Below are 20694 nucleotides of genomic sequence, written 5' to 3' on the forward strand. Positions count from 1 at the left end.
AATATGACATAATATTTTTATTTCTTAAGTATTGCAAATTAAAAGTTGGTTTTATGGATATCTTTGTAACATTGGGAAAACTTAATTAGCATATTTAGAAATGTTGGCAAGTGAGAAGAAAAACATATGTGTCTCCCAATTTTCAAGTGAATTGAGTTCCAAAAATACCTATAGAATAAAGAGTACAGATATGTTTACAGATGGCTTTTCTCCTTACCTTTCCTAGTTGCAAGTGCCATTCTTTTTAATATTGCTATTCTCAGCTAAGTTGGAACTAAAAAGCTGCTTGACCTAACAGACATTAAAATTTTAAATATTATAATTCTTTACTTTCTTGTATTTTAGGAAAGGATGTTTATAATCCTTAATATTGTTTATCAAAATGATGTGGAGAGTCTTGGTGGATTATAAGGTGAGCTGTAATGTGGTCAGGCCTGCTAGGCCTCCTCCAAATTCACCTTCCAATTTTAGCTTTACCTTCATTTTACAGGACTCTCAGAAGTGGCTTTATCATTAGTGATAGGTGTTTGTGTGTTTGTTTGTTTTAAAGCTTTAAGTGTTTTCACCGTATCTATTATGGTAGCTTCTGTAAGGGTTTCAGTTTTGGGAATGGACGATTGGGAAAAGCAAGTCAGAAGAAGCAAGAGAGAAGCAAGTCAGAAGTTGTATGTATATATGTCATACCTCATTTAGATGCTAATTAGGTAGAGTCTGTTTATCCTGGCGGTCAGCAGACTGGCCAATCACTTGATTTTGTACGTCTCATGATCTAAGAATGGTTTTTGTATATTTAAATGGTTGAAAAATATGAGAAAGAAAAATAATTTTGTGAGATGTAAAAATGAGATGAAATCCAAATTTCAATATGTAAAACTTTAGTGGAACACGGTCACCCTAATTCGTTAATGTATTGTCTATGACTTCACTTGTACTGTAGTTACAGTATCACACAGTATTTATGGCCCATAAAGCCTAACTTATTTACCATTTGGATCTTTATGGAACAAATTCACTGACCATTGATCTATCCTTGTAGGCTTTTAGAAGTTTAGTAATATCTCTTAATATGTGGTGTCCATACATGAGCCACGGTATCTTTCTAAAGATTGTTTAAATATATTGCATTAATTTTCTGGGGTGCTTGGGTGTCCCAGTTGGTCATGGTTCAGGTCTGCCTTTGGCTCAGGTCATGATCCCAGGGTCCTGGGATTTGTCCCTGCGTCAGGCTCGCTTTCAACTGGGATCTGTTTCTCCCTCTCCCTGCTCATTCTCCCTCTCCCCCACTCTTTCTTAAATAAATAATAAATAAAACCTTTAAAAACATATGTATTTCATTAATGGCTTAAAATAAATAATAGGAAGGTTGTATTATCTTATTGTTCTTTCAAGTACATTCCATCTCAAAAGTTCTTTTAATATTTTAAAATATATCTTTTTGGACTAAATCATTATTCTTTTCAGTTGAATTACTCAACAAAATCCATAAATCTAGAAGTATAGTTTTTTAATTGTATGGATAATGTATTTCTTTTTGTTTGTTTGTTTAAAGATTTTATTTATTTATTTGACAGACAGAGATCACAAGTAGGGAGAAAGGCAGGCAGAGAGAAAAGAGGTAGCAGGCTCCCCGAGGAGCGGAGAGCCCGATGCGGGGCTTGATCCCAGAACACTGGGATCATGAGCAGAGCCAAAGGTAGAGGCCTTAACCCACTGAGCCACCCAGGTGCCCCAGATAATGTGTTTCTTAATGGCACTTGAATCTTAAAGTTTTATTGGTTTTTTAGTTTTTTATAACTGTGAGTTGAATGCCCATTTTAGTATTATCACAGGAATTTTCAGGCTGAGATATTTAAATTTTGAGAAATTAAGATTCTATATTTAGATGTTTGGTGAATAATATTTTATTTTCATATGCAAATAGGAGTAGATTTAATCTTCTGTTAGAGAAAGTATAAATAACACAGTACATATTGCCCTTGATACCCAAGTTGTGAAAGAAACTAATTTTTTCAAGATTGGAGTGAACTTGGAAGGCTTTGATAGTCTAGTTATCCTTCTGATATATTAATCCTCCCCTCTCATTGTAAAATTTCTACCCTCCACTTCTCCGTCATTTGCTTACTCTCCAAACTGATGGGAGAGAGGAGATTATTATCTCATGAAATAGACCACTCCATCTTTGTCTCAGATTATTTTTAGGAATTTTGTTGTTCTACTGAACCAGTTGCTGTGTGTCTCCCCAAAGCTTCAACATACCAGCCACAAGTACAGTTTTTAATCTTTCTTCTAATATGGTTCTTCTTTATTTTTGAAAACTGTTATGTGTCTTACATTCCGTCTCACCAACTAGTCTTCTCTTCTCCAGGCTTGACATCTTGTTTTATTTCGTCTTTGGCATTCTTATCCTTTTTTTACCCCCTCTGAACTGTTGTTCATTTGTTCCTTTCTCTCTGAAATTACGGCATCCACAGATGAATATACTGTAGTAGGTTGTAGTCAGATCAGTACAGAGTTTAGTAAGACACTTAACGCCTTCAGTCTGAATATCATGTCTTCTGCTAATGCATTCCAGGATTGTGTTAGATTATTTGCCAGCTGAATCACTCTGTGGACTGCTGTTGAATTTAAAGTCATCAAGAACAAAACAAAAACAAAACCAAAAGCCCGTGTTTCCTCAGAGTCTTCTGCTAAGTTATAGCTTCCCCGCCTTGGGCTTGTGTTATTAATTTGATTTAAGTCTTAGAAGTTGAGCCATAGTGCGATCAGATCTAGAGATCTTCCTTCAAGTACAGCTCCTCCGAGCTATTCCTACTTTTTATATGCTTCCCAGAGATTTGTTTTTCCTTAAGTCCAAGTGGTTTCCCAATAGTTTCTGCTAGCCAGCTGCTAGGGCTTTAGGCCTTAGAAGTAGAGGAATTAATTCTTGCTAAATTCATCAAATTACATCCGATCTTTCTAATTTGTCAAGTGTGGGATTCTGTTTCTGCCATTCCCTATGTGTGTCTTATAGGTATTAATAGCAGAGGCATTATATATCTTAATTATCAAGAAGAATTTCTGTAGCTTTCTGACTTTTTGAAAGATAGTTTAACCTATGTAATTTAAGAAAGTAAAATTCACCTAATTTACCTTAAGAATACATACTCTGAAATGCTTTGTTTTCTCCAATGGAAATAGACAAGATAAGACTTAAATTATATTCAATGAAATTTAGAAATGAAATTATTTTTGAAATTATTATGAAAGTATTTTTTTAGCTTTAAAACAGTGCTGAAATAGGTAGTTAGTGTCCTCATCACTTCCACTTTTATAGGTAGTTTCATGAGTTTGTGATACTACAGATATTTTATTGTACGAGGAGTTGTATAATTTTCTTATTTGACCTTTTTATTTATAGTGCCTTGGGCACGGGCCTTCCCAATACTTAGCATTTCTGATTGAGTTTTTGGAGTATGCATAGCATTGGAGAAGGGCTTCTGCATCATGTAAGCAGTTTAACTGTAGAAATGAGTCTAGGGGAAAAGGAGATTAGCATATGTAGATGGCAAAGATGTTAAGGACTAGAATGTTATATGTAGACTGTGATAGAAAGACCTGAAATTGATAGTGAGAAATGAACAATGGGAGAAATGAGGCAGACAGATACAGATTTGGGGATCTTTGTTTCTCATTCTAGCTCTGTTGCTAACAAACTGTATCCTTTGAAATTATTCATCCTCTCTGGACCTCTATTTCTGTACCTGTCAAAATGTGGTAGATAATCCAGGGTATGTCATTAATGTCCCCAAATTCTCTTATGTTGTGACTTAGAGATAGTTAATAATAGATTTTCCAAATGCTACATAAAAGCATGCTATTTACCAAACACATTTCTGAGGTTTTTTTTTTTTTTTTTAGGCTTTTTCAGGTGTCACCTCCCCAAACTTTCATGTTGCTGAAAAGTTCTTTTCTTCAAACATGTTATAAAAGTAAGCAAATATTATCCAGGTGTGCGAAAATGACTTTTCTTTTTAACCACTTGATTGTCAGAATAGGGGGGAAAGCCATAAATCAGCCTTAAGGCTGTTGTTGTGTAATAAAAATTTCGGTTGACAGTTGAAGAACACCTTAACGTTTTCACTGAAAATTTATTACTCTTAGAAAAAGAAAACTTGTTGAGCTGCATATTTTCTCCTTTCACAGATGTCTGATCAGTTTTACAGTATCTGTAATGTTTTGGTCTATTTAATACTCTGTTTTTGAAAACTTAAAATGAATGTAAAAATAATTTTGAGTTAGAACAGAAATGTCTAAACATATGATTATTTAAAGTTGATTATTTAAATTTGAAAAAGCTTCTTCCCATGTATTCTTAATGCTCCTAGGATCTCATATTTGATGTTCAGTGTAGCCAAGAACTAAATCGGAAGCTCTGTATTCAGTATTTTAAGATTATTTGTAGAAGGGCTAATTTGGTGATTATTTTTAAAGTGCATAGTGAGTATTAACAATAATGTGCCAGTTTGATGCCTGGAATTCTATTCATTGTGTATGTGTGTGTGTGTGTGTGTGTGTGCACGTGCACGCGTGTGTGTGCGTGTGCACTTTGGAAGGGGTGTGCAAAAGTATCAAGTACGTAATAAAGAAAATTCAGTTCTTTTTTTTAGGATATGTATCATCAAATATGAAATACAGGCAGGTTTTGAAGTATTATCATAAAACATGCACAGTCTAACCTTGTTTGCAGTATTATACTGGCATGTACATTCACCATAGATTTGGAAAAACTGGATCTTAGATCTGGTCTTTTAAAACCATGTATGTGTTGGTCTCAGTGAATTTGGTATTGCAGTTACTCTGTCTGGACACAAGATGGTGATACTTACCTGAAATGTTTTCTGAGTGCAGCATCTGTGGGAGGCTTCCCCTCCTCTGTCCAGAGGATGAGTGACTTAAGGAAATGAGTGGAATTGGCTTTGTTTTAAAAAATAATAGTTGAAATTTGTGTGTATGTGTGTGTGTGTCCTACTGTATATAATTTATTTAACAAATAGTGATTTAATATTAAGTGTAGGTTTGTGTAAGTTTGAGTTGGGGTGAGGTAGGAACATTGAGAAAAGGGAAAGTTGAACAGTGGAGAGGGACTAGCTGTCATTAGGTATATACTGGGCATCCAGTGTGTGAGTGATTTGCTTATGATCTCTAATTGATTCTAATCAAATATAAGCATATGTATTTTACACAACACCAATGTATTCCTTAGCTCAATAAATTGTGTAATATTAGTAGTGCTATGTATGTTCTCTCTGGTAAAAACTGTGTATACCATCAGCCAGTGTAGTATCTTTTTTTTTTTTTTAATTTTAAGTGAAATTATCAATCTTTTCTAATTAAAAAAAATTCCCTGTATAGTTAAATATACATTTACCTTAATATATAGCGATTCCACTTCTAGGTATTTGTCCGAAAGAAATGAAAACTTTTGTCTACACAAAGACCTCTAGGCAAATGTTTATAGCAGTTATATTCATTATCACTAAACAGCCCCAAATGTTTATCAACTGATAAATGGATAAAGAAGTTCTGCTTTGCTCATACAATGAAGTACCACTTAGCCATAAAAAAAGAAACACATTTCTGGTATATGCAATAAGATGGAAGCATTATGCTAGGTGAAAGAAGCCAAACACAAAAGGTTCAAGAGTATACTGACTGGTTCTGTTTATGTGACAGTCTGGAAAAGGCAAGGCCACAGGGACAGAAATCAGATCCAGGACTTGGGGGTAGGGATTGACCACAAAGTGCCATGAAGAAACTTTTGGGGGTGATGGGAATATTCTACATTTTTGTTGTGGTGGTGATTATAGGACTATATATGTTTGTCAGAACCCTTCTAACTATAAAACTAAATGTGGTGAATTTTACAGTATATAAAGCCTACCTCAAAACCTGACCATTAAACACACTAGAAAAAAAAAAAAACTTGTTAATTGCAAATGCAGAGGAAAATGTCAGCTCTGCTTCAGCAACAGTTTCTTTTTACTTGGAGGTAAAGCATTTTGCATTTTCAGCTCTTTCTCTCCTTTGCTTGTCTTTTGATAACCCCTTTAGGCAGACCTCTCTTTCTCACTGCCTTAGCAGACTCAGAACTACCCCAGCAAAGATTTTGCTTTCAAGTGTTGCTACCCAGCTTTCAGTACAGAAGGAGGTAGAATTTTAGTGCTAGAAAGATTCTTAGAGAATTTGGCTGGCAAACTAGAGATTTTACAAATAAATCTTTTAGAGAAGTTATTCTCAGTAACAAAAGTCAGTTATGCATATATTAAGGACAGTTTTTAATCTGGTTCTTACTGTAATAAAGTATAGCTAGAATTATGAAAATATATCTTTATCCCTTCCTTCCCTCCTTCCCTTCTTCCTTCCTGTGCTAGATTCTACTTCTGTCTCCTGGAAGGGACAGTGCAGGTGAACCAGACAAGTGCTTTGGATCATTATGTTGCATATCAAGTAATAGTGTCTACCTTTTAGCAGCTTTTCAGTCTACGGAGCTGGTAACATCTATGGCCTGGGGCTTACATGTTTGATGACAGACTTACTCAGAAGTGTGTTTTGTTATAGAAAAAATGCTAAGCCAATTATTAACACTAGTGTCTTTTGGAAATCTTGATTCTGAAGCTTCTTTTTTTTTTTAATTAAAGTAGCAAAAAAAGAATATTTGATGTAATAAGATAAAAGCAAGGGATAGTATATTTTATCAAAGTAGAAAGGTAAAGAAAACTATTAATGTTTGAGAAGCACATTTAGGATACTTTTGGGTATTTAGGAGTTCCTCATTAACTCCATATTTTCAGGCTTAATGATATACTTGTTGTTCCCTCTTGGTGAAATATAGGTGTGTTTTTTCAGAGGCCAAGTAGAAGGCTCATATTTTATTAAAAGTAGTATCCTGTGAGGTAGTCGTAGGTCATTACTGCTGAGGAACATTTACTTAGAAAGATTTAGTAAACAGCCTGATTCAGTTGAGCTGACAGTTTAACAATCCAGGCAGTTTAATTTAGAACTTATACTTTAAACCACAAAACTAAATAAATTCTTAAGTTCTGTGTTAGATTTAATGTCTTTGACTTGATTGTATATTTAATATTCTGATCAGCTTTTGCTTTGTATTTATAAATTTGAATTCAATCTCTGATATTTGCGTTGTATTAGATGACTGGTAGACCTCTGTGTATGTGTTCTCGTAAAAACTATGGTATACCGTCAGGCAGTGAAGTAGCTTTATTCACATTTTAAGTGCGGTTATGAATTTTCACTTAAAAATCAAAAAGGGAGAAAGGAAAGGAGGGAAAGGAGAGAAGGAAGGAGAACTGGAGTTTGTGCATATTGTTATTGTTGAAGTTATGTTTTGTTTTTTGATTTAGTTGATTAGAATTGGGAAAGTAAGCATTAGCAAGTAAGGAATAAATTTACTTTTATATATCTAGGAAAATCTAACAAGATTTAAAGCAATTAGGTACAGAATAAACTAAGCAGAGAATAGAAAACTTCTGAGCTCTCTGCTTATTTTTATAAAGTTTTATTGAAACATAGCCATGCCTATTGTTGCATAGACTATTTAGTCAATAAGATAAAAATGTTTACTATCTTGCCCTATGGGAAAAAGTTTGCCAGCCCTTGAACTAAATTTTGGATCAGTACTATTCAGATAAACTGTTTGTTAGTTGTCTTAGAATGAGTCAGCCATCAGATATTCATTGAGCACCTGTTATGTGCCAAGCAGTGTGCTAGGTGAGGGAGAGGCAAAAACAAATATGTCCTACAAAAATGTTTGACTTTCTTTTTTATTAATAGTTACAACATAGGTTACAAAATGCTAGAAATTGTAAGACTGGGAAATGCTTGTAAGACAGATCTCTTTTATCTGAACCGACAATAATGCTGCATCTCTTGGGCAGTGACAATATTAATTATCTGATTCTCCAGCTTCTTTTCTCTTTCTTCTGAAGATCCCTTTTTATATTACTCAGGTTTTTTTTCTATAGATTTATTACCACACCGTTTACTTATTTATAGCGTTTATTTTTGTGTTTCCCCACATAGGCTTTATAAGGGCAAGGATTTTGTTTACTGATTTATCCAAGTGCTTAGAACTCATAGTAAGCAGTTAGTATGAAGGAGACCTGCCTTACATATTCTTATTAACTGTATCAGTGCATTTGGAAAATACCAGCTTTTTTTATGTCTGCTATAATTTTGCTGATTTGAAATGATAATTTGCTGAGGTAATTTGTATGTCTTTTTAACTTTTTCTCTGTCCTTCATTGAGAAAACTAATATTTCTTACGTTTTTACCTCCTCATTTTATCACCAGTAATATACTGTTTACGTAGTTTTTTCTTGGGAGTGATAAATATTTAGTAAAAGATGTTTTGGGTAGTTCAGTAATATATTTATTGAACAGAAAAATGCACACTAAGATCAAAGCTATGTTAACTACTCCGATAGCCTTGTGGATGTAATGTAGGTGCACATTTAATCATGATCAAAATAATTAAAAATAATTTCTCATAAAACTTCTTTCTTTTAGTTATACTCATGAGCATATTTTGGTGATAGTTGATTTTTCTGCCTACACAGTTTGCAGAATAGGTAAGAAGAAGAATGGTTTTGTTTTGCTTTTTTTCTTTAACGATTTATTTATTTATTTGACAGACAGAGATCACAAGTAGGCAGAGAGGCAGGCAGAGAGAGAGGGGGAAAGCAGGTTCCCTGCCGAGCAGAGAGCCTGATGCGGGCCTGGATCGCAGGACCCTGGTATCATGACCTGAGCCGAAGGCAGAGGCTGTTACCCACTGAGCCACCCAGGTGCCCCAGAAGAAGAGTGTTTTGTAGCCAAGTCTCTGTATCTTGGTATCTCACATTCATATTTGTGACCTAAACCTACGTCCCATGAGAAAAGCCAAATGTTCTCATAAGCAACAAAAATTTTCTTCATGGAAAACAAAGAAGTAAAAATGTAGTCCAAACAAAGGTATAATGTGTATATTGAATATTATAAATCTATCTATATAGATATGAATATATTAACATAGGGCTTATGCATTTAATTATAGGATTTTTTCCTTTGGTATTATATTGAAAGAAAAAATACAAAATTGAATACATGCAGGGAATCAAAAAATCCAGAAATATAGCTGATAACAATTATTACCACTTTTAATTGAGCACGCATATATCATCTGTAATTCTAATGAGCCTGCAAAGTAATATTTCTGTTTATATTTTGAAGATCAAGAAATTGATATTCAGAGAGATTGAATGACTTGCCATTGTTCAAGAACTAATAAGTCATAAAGGTAGTATTGCAATGCAGGGCTTCCTGTTCCTCCAAATACCTTATGTTTTATCCTACAGTATGTCCATTTCTCATGTATTATCAAGATGTGCTACAACCTGACTATATTCTATACCTGTATTTGTTTAAAAATTTTACATTTTATAACATTTACACTACGTAGTTATTGTTTTTTAAATTTTTTACCACTGTTTTATTATTTATTTGCTTTTTAGTTTTTAATTTCATTTTAATTCCAGTATAGTTAACATACAGTGTTATATTTATTTCAGGTGTACAATATAGTGATTCGTCCATTCTATACATTACTCAGTGCTCATCATGATAAATGAACTCTTAACCTCCTTCACCTGTTTCACCCATCCTCCCATCCATTTCCCTCTGGTAACTATCAGTTATCTTTATTAAAAGTCTTTTTTTTTTTTTTTTTGGTTTGTCTCTTTGTTGTTCATTTGTTTTGTTTCTTAAATTCCCCATATAGTAAGATCATATGGTGTTTGTTTTTCTCTGACTTACTTCACTTAGCATTATAGCCCGTATAGCCATCCATGTTGTTGCAAATGGCAAGATTTCATTCTTTTTTAGGGCTGAATAATATTCCTGTGTGTGTGTGTGTGTGTGTGTGTGTGTGTGTGTGTGTGTTTATCCATTCATCAATCAATGGGACACTTTGTAATTCAGCTATTACAAACAATAGTGCAGTATGCATAGGAGTGCATGTATCTTTTTGAATCAGTGTCTTTGTGTTCTTTGGGCACATACCCTGTAGTGGGATTACTGGATCATAAGTAATTCTATTTTTAATTTTTTGAGGAACCTCTATACTGTTTTCCTCAGTAGCTGTACCAGTTTGCATTCCCACCAAGAGTACAAGAGGGTTCCTTTTTCCTCACATCTTCTCCAACACTTGTGGTTTCTTCTGTTTTTTTGTTTGTATGTTTGTTTGTTTGTTTTTTAATTTTAGCCATTCTGACAGGTGTGAGGTGATACCTCATTGTGGTTTTGATTTATATTTCAAATGACTGATGATTAATGATGTTGAGCCTCTTTTCATGTGTCCATTGGCCACCTGGATATCTTCTTTGCAGAAATGTCTATTCATGTCTTCTGCCCATTTTAATTGGATTATTTGTGTTTTGAGTGTTGCATTGTATAACTTCTTCATGTATTTTGGATACAAGCCCATTACTGAATATGTCATTTGCAAATATCTTGTCCCATTCAGTCGGCTGTCTTTAGTTTTGTTGATTATTTCCTTTGCTGTGCAAAAGCTTTTTATTTTGATGTAGTCCCGTAAGTTTATTTTTGCTTTTGTTTTCCTTGCCTAGGAGACATGTCTAGAAAAATGTTGCTATGACAGTGTCAGAAAAATCACTGCCTGTGTTCTCTTCTAGGAGTTCTAGGATTTGAGGTCTCACGTTTAGATCCTTCATCCCTTTTGAGTTTATTTTTGTGTATGGTGTAAGGAAGTGGTTCAGTTTCATCCTTTTGCATGTGGCTGTCCAGTTTTCCCAATACCATTTGTTGAGGAGACCATCTTTTCCCCATTGCATATTCTTGCCTCCTTTGTTGAAGATCAACTGACCATATAATCATGGGCTTATTCTGGGCTCTCTGTTCTGTTCCATCGATCTATGTGTCTGTTTTTGTGGTAGTACCATTCTGTTTTGATTACTATACCTTTGCACTATATCTTTAAATCCGGGATTGTAACACTTCCAGTTTTTACTTTTTAAAAATGGCTTTGGCTACTTGGAGTCTAATGTGGCTCCATATGAATTTTAGGATATTTTGTTCTGGTTCTGTGAAAAATGCTGTTGGCTAGTTTCATAAGAATTGCATTAAATTTGTATATTGCTTTGGGTTGTGTGGACATTTTAACAATATTTGTACTACATTGCATAATTTAAAATTTTAAGTACATAGTGTGCTTCTAAATAACTTGAGGAGACTGTTATACAAAAGAAAATGGTTTCCTAATTCCAGAGAATAGTATGTGGAGGGGACAAATATCTCTTTGTCATTTTTAAAGTTAAAACCACTGCTGTCCAGAGGTGCCTGGGGGGCTCAGCTGTTTAAGCATCTGTCTTCAGCTCAGTCATGATCCCAGGGTCCTGGGATCAAGCCTTGAAGGGAGCCTGCTTCTCCCTCTCACTCTGCTTGCTGCTCCACCTGCGTGTGCCCTCTTTTTCTGTCAAATAAGATAAATAAAATCTTTAAAAAAAATTGTCCACTTTTAAGCTGACATATATTATTTTACTTTTCTCATAATATTTATTAGGCCTTCTATAGCCATGTATGTACATACATATAATTACCAACATGATTTTTAAAGTTTATTTTTGTTTAAAATATTTAATGATTCAAAAGTTTTTAAATAAGAGTTTTATACATAAAGGAATTACCCAAAGAACATCTTTTTTCTTTTTTTTTTAAAGGAATTTATTTATTGCAAAGCGTGAACGTGGGGAGGGGCTGAGGGAAGAGGGAGAAGCAGACTCCCCACGGAGCAGGGATCCCAATACGGAGCTCGATTTCAGGACCCTGGGATCATGACCTGAGCTGAAGGCAGATGCTTAACCAACTGAGCCACCCAGGCGCCCCCAAAGAATATCTTCACTACATATATTAATTGATGAAGGGACTGAGATGTTCTTTGGTACTTTTATCACTGTAGTCTATTTTTTCATGTCATTAATCAAGATTAGCATGCCATGTTAGCCAGAAATTGAGATAATTTCATTCTGCAGCCCTTAATATAAGATTCTCTTCTAGTTCTTCTAAATTCAGATGTGTAGTTCTAAAAATGAATACTTTGCTTCATTGATATTTTCCTTTTTTAAACTATTAAGAAATAATGTATTGTGTTCACCATGATTTGAGAGTATATGACCTATGAACACTTGTATTCTGATTGAGTATAGAATTTTATATTGTCTGTTTAGCATAGCCGAATTTGTGGATGTTCTTCAAATTTTACTTATAATAAAACCATGAAAAGGACTCATTAAGCTATTTGGTAGAAGTGACTGAGAAGCCACAGGGCAGTGATGGAAGAAGCATTTCTGATAAAGGTTATATATTAAAATCTTGTGGTGGCTTAAGAAAAAGAGCACTAGTCTTGAAAAGCTGAGAAATTTTAACTTGAAGTAGTGTATTTAATTCTTTGACTTTCAAATGACTCCCTATGGCTGTTTTCCATTACTACCTATCACAAATTTAACTTTTCCCCTTTTATAGTACATTGTAAGGTCAGAAGAGAGTAAAATGTCAATTATATGGTGAAGATGTTTTGTAGATATTTAAATACGATATAAATGTTTTTATTGTAATCATTATAATATAAGGATCTTATGAATACTGTTCCTTAATACCAAAGATTGCTGTAAGTTTATGTGTTGATGAATCTATAGATGAATGAATGAATGAATGAATGAATGAATGAATTTATTTGGGGCTCTGGACTACTAAATTATCTGGAGCCTGCCTTGGAATGGAAGATCCTTCTCCTTGGTTTTGAAAACATTAAATTAAAAGGTATCTTAGGGGTGCTTAGGTAGCTCAGTTGGTTAAACATCTGGCTCTTGATTTCAACTCAAGTCATGAACTCAGGGACTTAGGATTGAACCCTACCTTGGTTCTACATTCAGCGTGGAATCTGCTTGAAATTCTCTCTCTCTCTCTCTCTCTCTCTCTCTGCCTCCCCTCCCTCTCTCCCCCTCCTCCCCTCTCTCTGCCCCTCATCCTGCTCAGGTGCATGCACTGTCTCTCTCTCTCTCTCTCTCAAATAAGTAAATAAATAAACAAACAAAATATTTTTCTTTTTCTTTTTTTTAGGTATCTTAATGTTGGTTTTTAGCTATTATCTGTAATTGTCAAAAAGAAGCTATATAATCCTTCTAAAGATAAATAAGGAGATAAAGAAAAACACAATGAGCTAAACTGTTAATTTTTGTTTATGCATTCCTTAGTTCATCAAGATTAAAATTTGACCAGATTTGACCACCATTTACATACAAACCTTTTGAAATGTAACATTCAAATTGTCCTCTAAATCCAAGAAAGAGAATCTAAAGTTACTCTACATTTATTAACTTCATCAAAAGTAAATGGCAAATTCCTCCTGCAAAATAAAAATATCAAGAAAATAAAGCACATAGGAAAAATCTAAATAGAGCTTCTTTGCCCTAAGGACACATTGGAAGTACCTTTAAAACACTGGAAACAAATGAAAGATTATTAATGCTTGGGAATCAGATAAAAAAGAACTAAAAAGTCACTATTCTCTATTTAAGTTTCTATCCTCCGCATTTTGTATCTTTAGCCAACCATTCAAACAAAAGGAATCTATATCACTGTTCTTTCTGACAGAAAAGAAACTGTAATTTTCTTAAATGATACAGATACATAGACTATAAAAAAAAATCGCATCTTGAAATCAAGAACTATATTATTACTGTCCGATAACGAGAACACCAATGTGAAACACTCTCATATTAATTCAAAAGGGGACTGCATCCCTGCCTGAATTCAGTTAGTAGGAACTAATGGGGAGTCATTTACTTGTTTATATTTTCTCTCTCACATATTTGTAAATATCTGATGATTGTTAATTTTACTTATCTTTTTGTGCATTTCATTACATTATATTCATTGGTTTTGAGTAACTTATTATATGTATAAGTGCACATTTTAGAAGATGGTCCTTCTAAAGCTTTGCTTGTGGTCTTTGCTAGGAAGATGATTTAGATGCACAGAGAAGGTTGCTTGCTTTACTATTTATCATTTTCCCAGACAAATCCATGGAGACAGGCTGCTGATAGGATAGGAGAAAAACAACAAAAACAAATACAGTGCTTTGGCCTGGAACTGAATTGTATTATCTGTGCTGTCAGCTAGAGTCTTTGCTCACTTACCCAAACAATCTCCACAGGGATTAAAACTTCCCTCTGCATTAGTGATAGCCTTTAGTATACTGCAGCCTCATGTGCAGTTTAAAAAAAAAAAATCTGGTTATAAACAGTTTTTAATAGTTTGCAGAATCCTCACCAGTTCAGCCTTTGGGGAGAGTGATGATGCTGATAAATCAGATAGGTATATCATAATTAAATTGCTAATCACCTGGATTTTAGCTTTAGTTTCTATATATAACTCCTCACAACCCCCAACTCTGGGCCTGATTTGAATACTTACAGTGATGGGTGTACTGCTAATTCAAGTTATTTTTGAGGACATTTTTAAAAAATAAAGTTTATAAGAATTTTGATTTTGCATGAAAGTTCAGAAAGGTAGAATAATAGGAACAAAGAACAACAACAAAAACATCTCAGAATTGTGTAAACCAAACAAAACCAGTTTGAACCAGCTTCTTCATTAAGCAGTGAATGTCTGAACTAACCAGGAAGGTGACTATCTATTCTTAAAGATTTCTGCTATTAAGGATTTTATAACCTTCTAAAGTTTTCAACCTGATGATTTTTCTCCCCACCCCATCCCCTGCCACTTGGCAGTATCAAAAGTCATTTTTGGTTGAGGCAAATGGATTGGTGATATTGGCCTCCGGTAGGTAGAGGTCACAGGTGCTGCTGAATGCCTTATATAATGTACAGGAGACCTCGGGCACCAAAGAATTATCCAGCCCCAAAGTCAGTAGTGTTGAAGTTGAGAAACTGTGCTCTGAAGCATGGATTTTTATCTTGATGGGAGTTCTTCCAAATGAATATCCCCACTGATGTTTACAATGTTTTATAGGGAGTTTATTTGTTTGGGTTACAATAAGAGAAAAAAGAGGATTTAGACATTGACTTGGGGATTTATGAACATGGTAAACAAAACATTCTTTGAAAAATGCTCATGGAGACAGTATGCTGATCTCATGATACAAAGAAATGGAAAACAGTGCTATTTCATCATAGAAGGACATGGGAAACTTTATATATATTTTTAACCTTCATAAATATTGAATGAAAATTCTACTTTGTAGGAGATAGGGTTATATAGAATTATTTCTGTATTGGTGAATTAAATCATTTAATAATAAGGTAATCACAATATGTAAAATTAATTATTTTGGTAAAATATTCAGTATCATGAAGCTCTGAATTCATTTCTTAGATGTGACTGTTGGTAATTTATTTGCTAAGCTTCAGTTAACACATTCAGAAAGTCAGGTGGTGTTTTAAGCTTATCAGATGGGTGTTTATTAATTTCTATTTGGTAGTTTGTATTGACACTAAAGTTTTGGTTTTTTTTTTTTTTTTAGATGAATTTAAAAAATTGTCCAATCTTTAACCAATTGCTGGGCCTCAGTGTAAGGAATAGGCATGCCCTTGTTCACTTCTCAAGTGGAGTATGACAGTGTTTCCATTCATTTTTATATTGTCTACTCAATCAGAATAATCTACAGTAGAAAGAAGTATATGTAAGGCCGCTTGTATAAACACAAACATACCTAGTAACTTAGTGGTGGTAGGAAAATTAGAGACTGACAAAAAGTGTTTGTTTACATTGCCTTCCAGAGATTAAGGATTTGGGAACCTGACCTGGGATCCAGGGGATGCCCATAACAACCATTGAGGTTCATGGAACCTCATGGAACATATATCTTCTAAAGAGATTTAATAATATTCCATCCATGATGCTAAAGCAAAAACAGACATTGAGGACTAGATGTAAGTGATATTCTTAAACCCACTCTATTAAAATTGCAGTTGATCTTATGTTTTAAATAATCATGTTATCTGCCACACCACCCACACCCCATTAATGAACTGAATGGAAAAAGTCATACTTTTTGTAAAGGAGAGGGTGAAAAAATGCAGCTTGAAGTGAAAAATCATAGCCAATCATTTTACCTTTGTTTACGTGTTTAAGAAGTTGTCTCTTTGCTGGAGACAGATAGAAAAACTACATTCTATCACCAGCAAAATCCTCTTGGGTTTTTGTTTTGTTTTGTTTTTTAAATAAAGAAACCAACCACAGTTATATTAGTGTAGAAAAAATTCAGAGAAGAAATTGTATCTCAGCTAGAGGTGAAAAATGCAAAGTTTATTGATTAGAGACTAATGTATAAAAATAAGTTCTGCTAACAGAAAACAAAGGAATGAATTTGTTGTTATTCTAAATATTCTTTTAGTTATTATTTTTTATTTCTAAATAATATTTTGTTTACATGATATTTTGAATAGGTTATCTATATTAAATGATGTAAAAATCAAATCTGCAGAGAGATATACATAGTGATACCTTACTCTCACTTCTGTATCCCATTCTTGTCTCCCTCCCCCTTACCTCATTTTTTATTAGTCTCTTTATTCTTCTAATGTTTTTAATACAAAGAAAATATGTGTATTTATTTATTGTTTCCAATACCCATATTCCCCAAAAATCTAAGATGTAGGAAACTATGCATATGTATCAAATGCTTTGCTTTTTTTCACTTAGCACCATATCTTAGAGATCGTTCTCAGTACATGGGTATTTTCTTCATCCTCTTGTAGGCAGCATAAGCACAGAACTACATACAAATAGTCCCCTATCAATGGACTCTTGGACTGTTGCCAGTCTTTTGCCATTACTAACAACCTTGTCCAAATGTTATTTTGTAGTTGTGTGGGTTTGTCATAAAGTGGGAATACTGTGTTAAAGGGTAAATGCTTTTGTAATTTTGGTAGATGTTGCCTTACTTCCTTCTACAGTGATTCAACCATTTTGCTGTTTTACTAGTAATTTTTTTTTTAAGATTTTATTTATTTATTTGACGGACAAAGATCACAAGTAGGTAGAGAGTCAGAGTCAGGCAGAGGGTGGGGTGAGGGGCAGGCTCCCTGCCGAGCAGAGAGCCCAATGTGGGGCTCGATCCCAGGACCCTGGGATCATGACCTGAGCTGAAGTAGAGGCCTCAACCCACTGAGCCACCCAGGGGCCTCATGTTTCACTGGTAATTTTTAATGTGTCAAGATTTCCAGGTTGGTTATTTCCAGGTAACTACTGGTTGGTAACTAATAGTTAATTGAAAAAAAAAAAATCAAAAGAGGAATTTTTAAAATATTTTAGATAAAGTTTGATTTTTTTCCTTAACATAGACATTTAAATATGCATTAATTTGTTATTCATTCGTTTCAGGGCAAATGACTTTCTTTGAGAATAATCCACTGATTGAAGTTGCATGATATCCCTTATCTAAACCTCATTGTATTGATTTCAGTGTTTGACTTCAATGTAGTGAGAACTTAGGGCACTCTGAGTTCTTTTACAGATGTTCTGCTTATACCAAAATAGTTATTTTAGTTATTTACCTTGATCGAATTTTCCTAAGGATTCACCTTGGTTTTTACAGAAATAGTCATGTACTTGTTAACAGTCATATTTTATTGGTTTATACAATATTTATTTACATCACATTATTTTAATATTAAATGATTGTTAAGCTAGAATTTTTCAATCATGGTTTCTTAATTATTTTTCTTCACTGATATTATCATTGTGCTTATTAATCTCCTGGCCATATTAAGTGCTCAGTAAAACTTATTGAACAGAAGAGAGGCAGGGAAGAGGTAGTGTGGGAACAGGCTCAACTGACTTTTGCTTTGCACCCAGAACGAGAGAGCAAAGGTTTGTGAGGAGGAGAAAGTGGGGCTATAGCAGAGGTAATCTTATCGGCCAGTGATAGTTAGCCTGCCATGGCAGGTACAATCATGTGTAGGAAAATTAAGACTTCTACAGTACTTCTTCCATAAAGAAATTGAAAGGGCGCTGGCCTAAAGGAAGCCTTAATCCCAGGTTCTAATTTATTTACTTAGGATAAGTGCCAGACTGGGCTCGACATCTTTATATTATACTCTTGCCCAGCCAGCAGCTTATTTTTTCAAAAAGATACTAGGACTAGTTGAATGTTTTCTAAATTTTCTTTTTCCCCGTGCATCACCATGAATTTGCCATATTCATATACCACTTTACTACTCTTTACTTTATATTTTTCTTCAATTAGTATTTTAAGCACTTAGATAAATTTAATAAATAAGGATAATTTATATCTCCCTAAAAGGATTGCTCACCATAAATAAAAACAACAGTAAAAACTAAATGCAATAAAACAAAACAGTGCTATTAAATGAAAGTTGTGTGATCTTTACAGAGGGCTCTGAGCAAAACAAGATTAGCAAGTGTTATGTGTCCCTCACATACACCAAAAAAAAAAAAAAAAAAAAGATAAGGCAGAAAGGGTAAAATGTTAATAGGTGAATTCAAGTAAAGGTTGTGTAGAGGTTCTTTGTATTGTTGGCTTTTCTTAAAACTTTAATGTAAGAGGCACCGGGTGGCTCGGTGGGTTGGGCCTCTGCCTTTGGGCTCAGGTCATGATCTCAGGGTCCTGGCATAGAGCCCCGCATCCGGCTCTCTGCTCTGGCAGGGAACCTGCTTCCCCCTCTCTCTCTGCCTGCCTCTCTGCCTACTTGTGATCTCTCTCTCTCTCTCTCTGTCAAATAAATAAACAAAATGTTTTAAAAAAATTTTAATGTGAATTTGAAATAATCTCTTAAAAAGAAATTTAATATATATAATAGAATATTACTCAATATCAAAAATGAAGTTTTGCCATTTGCAACAATGTGGATGGAACTCTAGAGGGTATTATGTTAAGTGAAATAAGTCAATCAGAAAAAGAAAATTGTCGGATGGTTTCACTCATATGTGGAACTTAAGAAACAAAACAGAGACACATTAGAAGAAGGGAGGGAAAAAATAAAACAAGGCATAATCAGAGAGGGAGACAAACCATAAGAGACTCTGTACCACAGGAAACAAACTGAGGGTTGTTTGTGGGTAACAGGCTCAAAAAAAATGAGCTTGTGGATATTGGAAAATTAAAAGGGGAATAAAATTTTAAAGTTACTTATTTAATGTAGTATCCATGTATCATCTGAAAACATTTCAGGTTATACTAGATATTCCTCTCTTCCAGACATAGCATGCTAGATTGTCTCTAAGGTCATTTCTGGTTCTTATCTTCAATGACACAGTATACATTATATTAATAATAGACAGCATAATTAAAACTACATGCACTCCCAATTCATATTTCAATGAAAGAAACTTTAGAAGAAGTTTGCTTTTAAGATTTATTTTTAGAGAGAGAGCATGGGGGAGGGGCAGAGGGAGAGAGAGACTTAAGCTTAAGAGAGACTTAAGACTTAAGTGTTAGTGGTGATCTCTCCCTTTTCTTTCATAATTTTATTAATTTGAGTCCTCTCTCTTTTCTTTTGGATTAGTTTGGCCAGTGGTTTATCAATCTTATTAATTCTTTCGAAGAACTAGTTTCTAGTTTCATTGATGTGTTCTACTGTTCTAGTTTCTAACCCCTTGATCTCTGCTTTAATTTAATTATTTCCCTTCTTGTGCTTGGGGTTAGCTTAAAATTATTGTTGATTTTCCAGTTCTTTAAGGTGTAAAGAGAGTTGGTGTATTCAGGATTTTTTAATGTTTTTGATTGAAGCTTGAGTGGCTATGTATTTCCCCCTTAGGATTGCGCTTGTTGTATCCCATAGGTTTAGGACCAATGTGTCTTCATTCTCATTGGTTTCCATGAATTGTTTAAGGTCTTTGATTTCCTGGTTGATCCAAACCTTCTGGAACAGGATGGTTTTTAGCTTTTAAGTGTTTGAATTTCTTCCAGACTTTTCCTTGTGATTGAGTTCCAGGTTCAAAGCATTGTGGTCTGAGAATATGCAAGGAATAATCTCAATCTTTTGGTATCAGTTGAGTCCTGATTTGTGACCCAGTATGTTGTCTGTTCTGGAGAAAGTTCTATGTGCGCTCCAGAAAAATGATTATTCTTTTGTTTTAGGGTGAAATGTTCTGTATATATCTATGAGGTCCATCTGGTCCAATGTGTCATTCAAAGCTCTTGTTTCTTTGTTGATTTTCTGCTTAGATGATATGTCTGTTGCTGAGAGTGGCATGTTAAGATCCCCTACAACTAATGTATTCTTATCAATATGACTCTTTATTTTGATTAACAGTTGGCTTATGTAGTTGACAGCTCCTGTATTGGGAGCACAAATATTTATAATTGTTAGATCTTCTTGGTGGATAGACTCTTTAAGAATGATATAGTGTCCTTCTGTATCTCTGACTACAGTCCTTTAAAATCTAATTTTAAAATCTAATTTTTCTGATCTGAGAATCGCTACCCCAGCTTTTTTTTGAGGCCCGTTGGCATGGAAGATGGTTCTCCATCCCTTCACTTTCAGTCTGGATGTATCTTTAGGTTCAAAATACTTCTCTTGTAGACAGCATATGTATGAGTCCTGTCATTTTATCCAATCTGCAACCCTGTGCCATTTTATGAGAACATTTTGGTC

General features: G+C 34.2%; 1 protein-coding gene across 2 annotated transcripts in view; it reads left to right on the forward strand.

Annotated features, from left to right (window-relative positions):
- SPATA5 (spermatogenesis associated 5) overlaps positions 1-20694 on the forward strand; it is a 332472-nt gene that overhangs the window by 123968 nt on the left and 187810 nt on the right. Inside the window, exon 15 of one of the 2 annotated variants that reach the window (XM_004747955.3) lies at positions 3898-5316. The exons of the other annotated variant lie outside the window; for it this stretch is intronic. Coding sequence (XP_004748012.1) covers positions 3898-3966 — 69 coding nt within the window. The 3' untranslated portion in view covers positions 3967-5316. Of the gene's footprint in view, positions 1-3897; positions 5317-20694 lie in introns of those variants that run through there. 2 annotated transcript variants of the gene reach the window in all.

Source organism: Mustela putorius, unplaced genomic scaffold, assembly GCF_011764305.1.
Source record: "Mustela putorius furo isolate JIRA1106 unplaced genomic scaffold, ASM1176430v1.1 tig00000721_pilon_pilon_pilon, whole genome shotgun sequence".
Taxonomy (NCBI): Eukaryota; Metazoa; Chordata; class Mammalia; order Carnivora; family Mustelidae; genus Mustela; species Mustela putorius.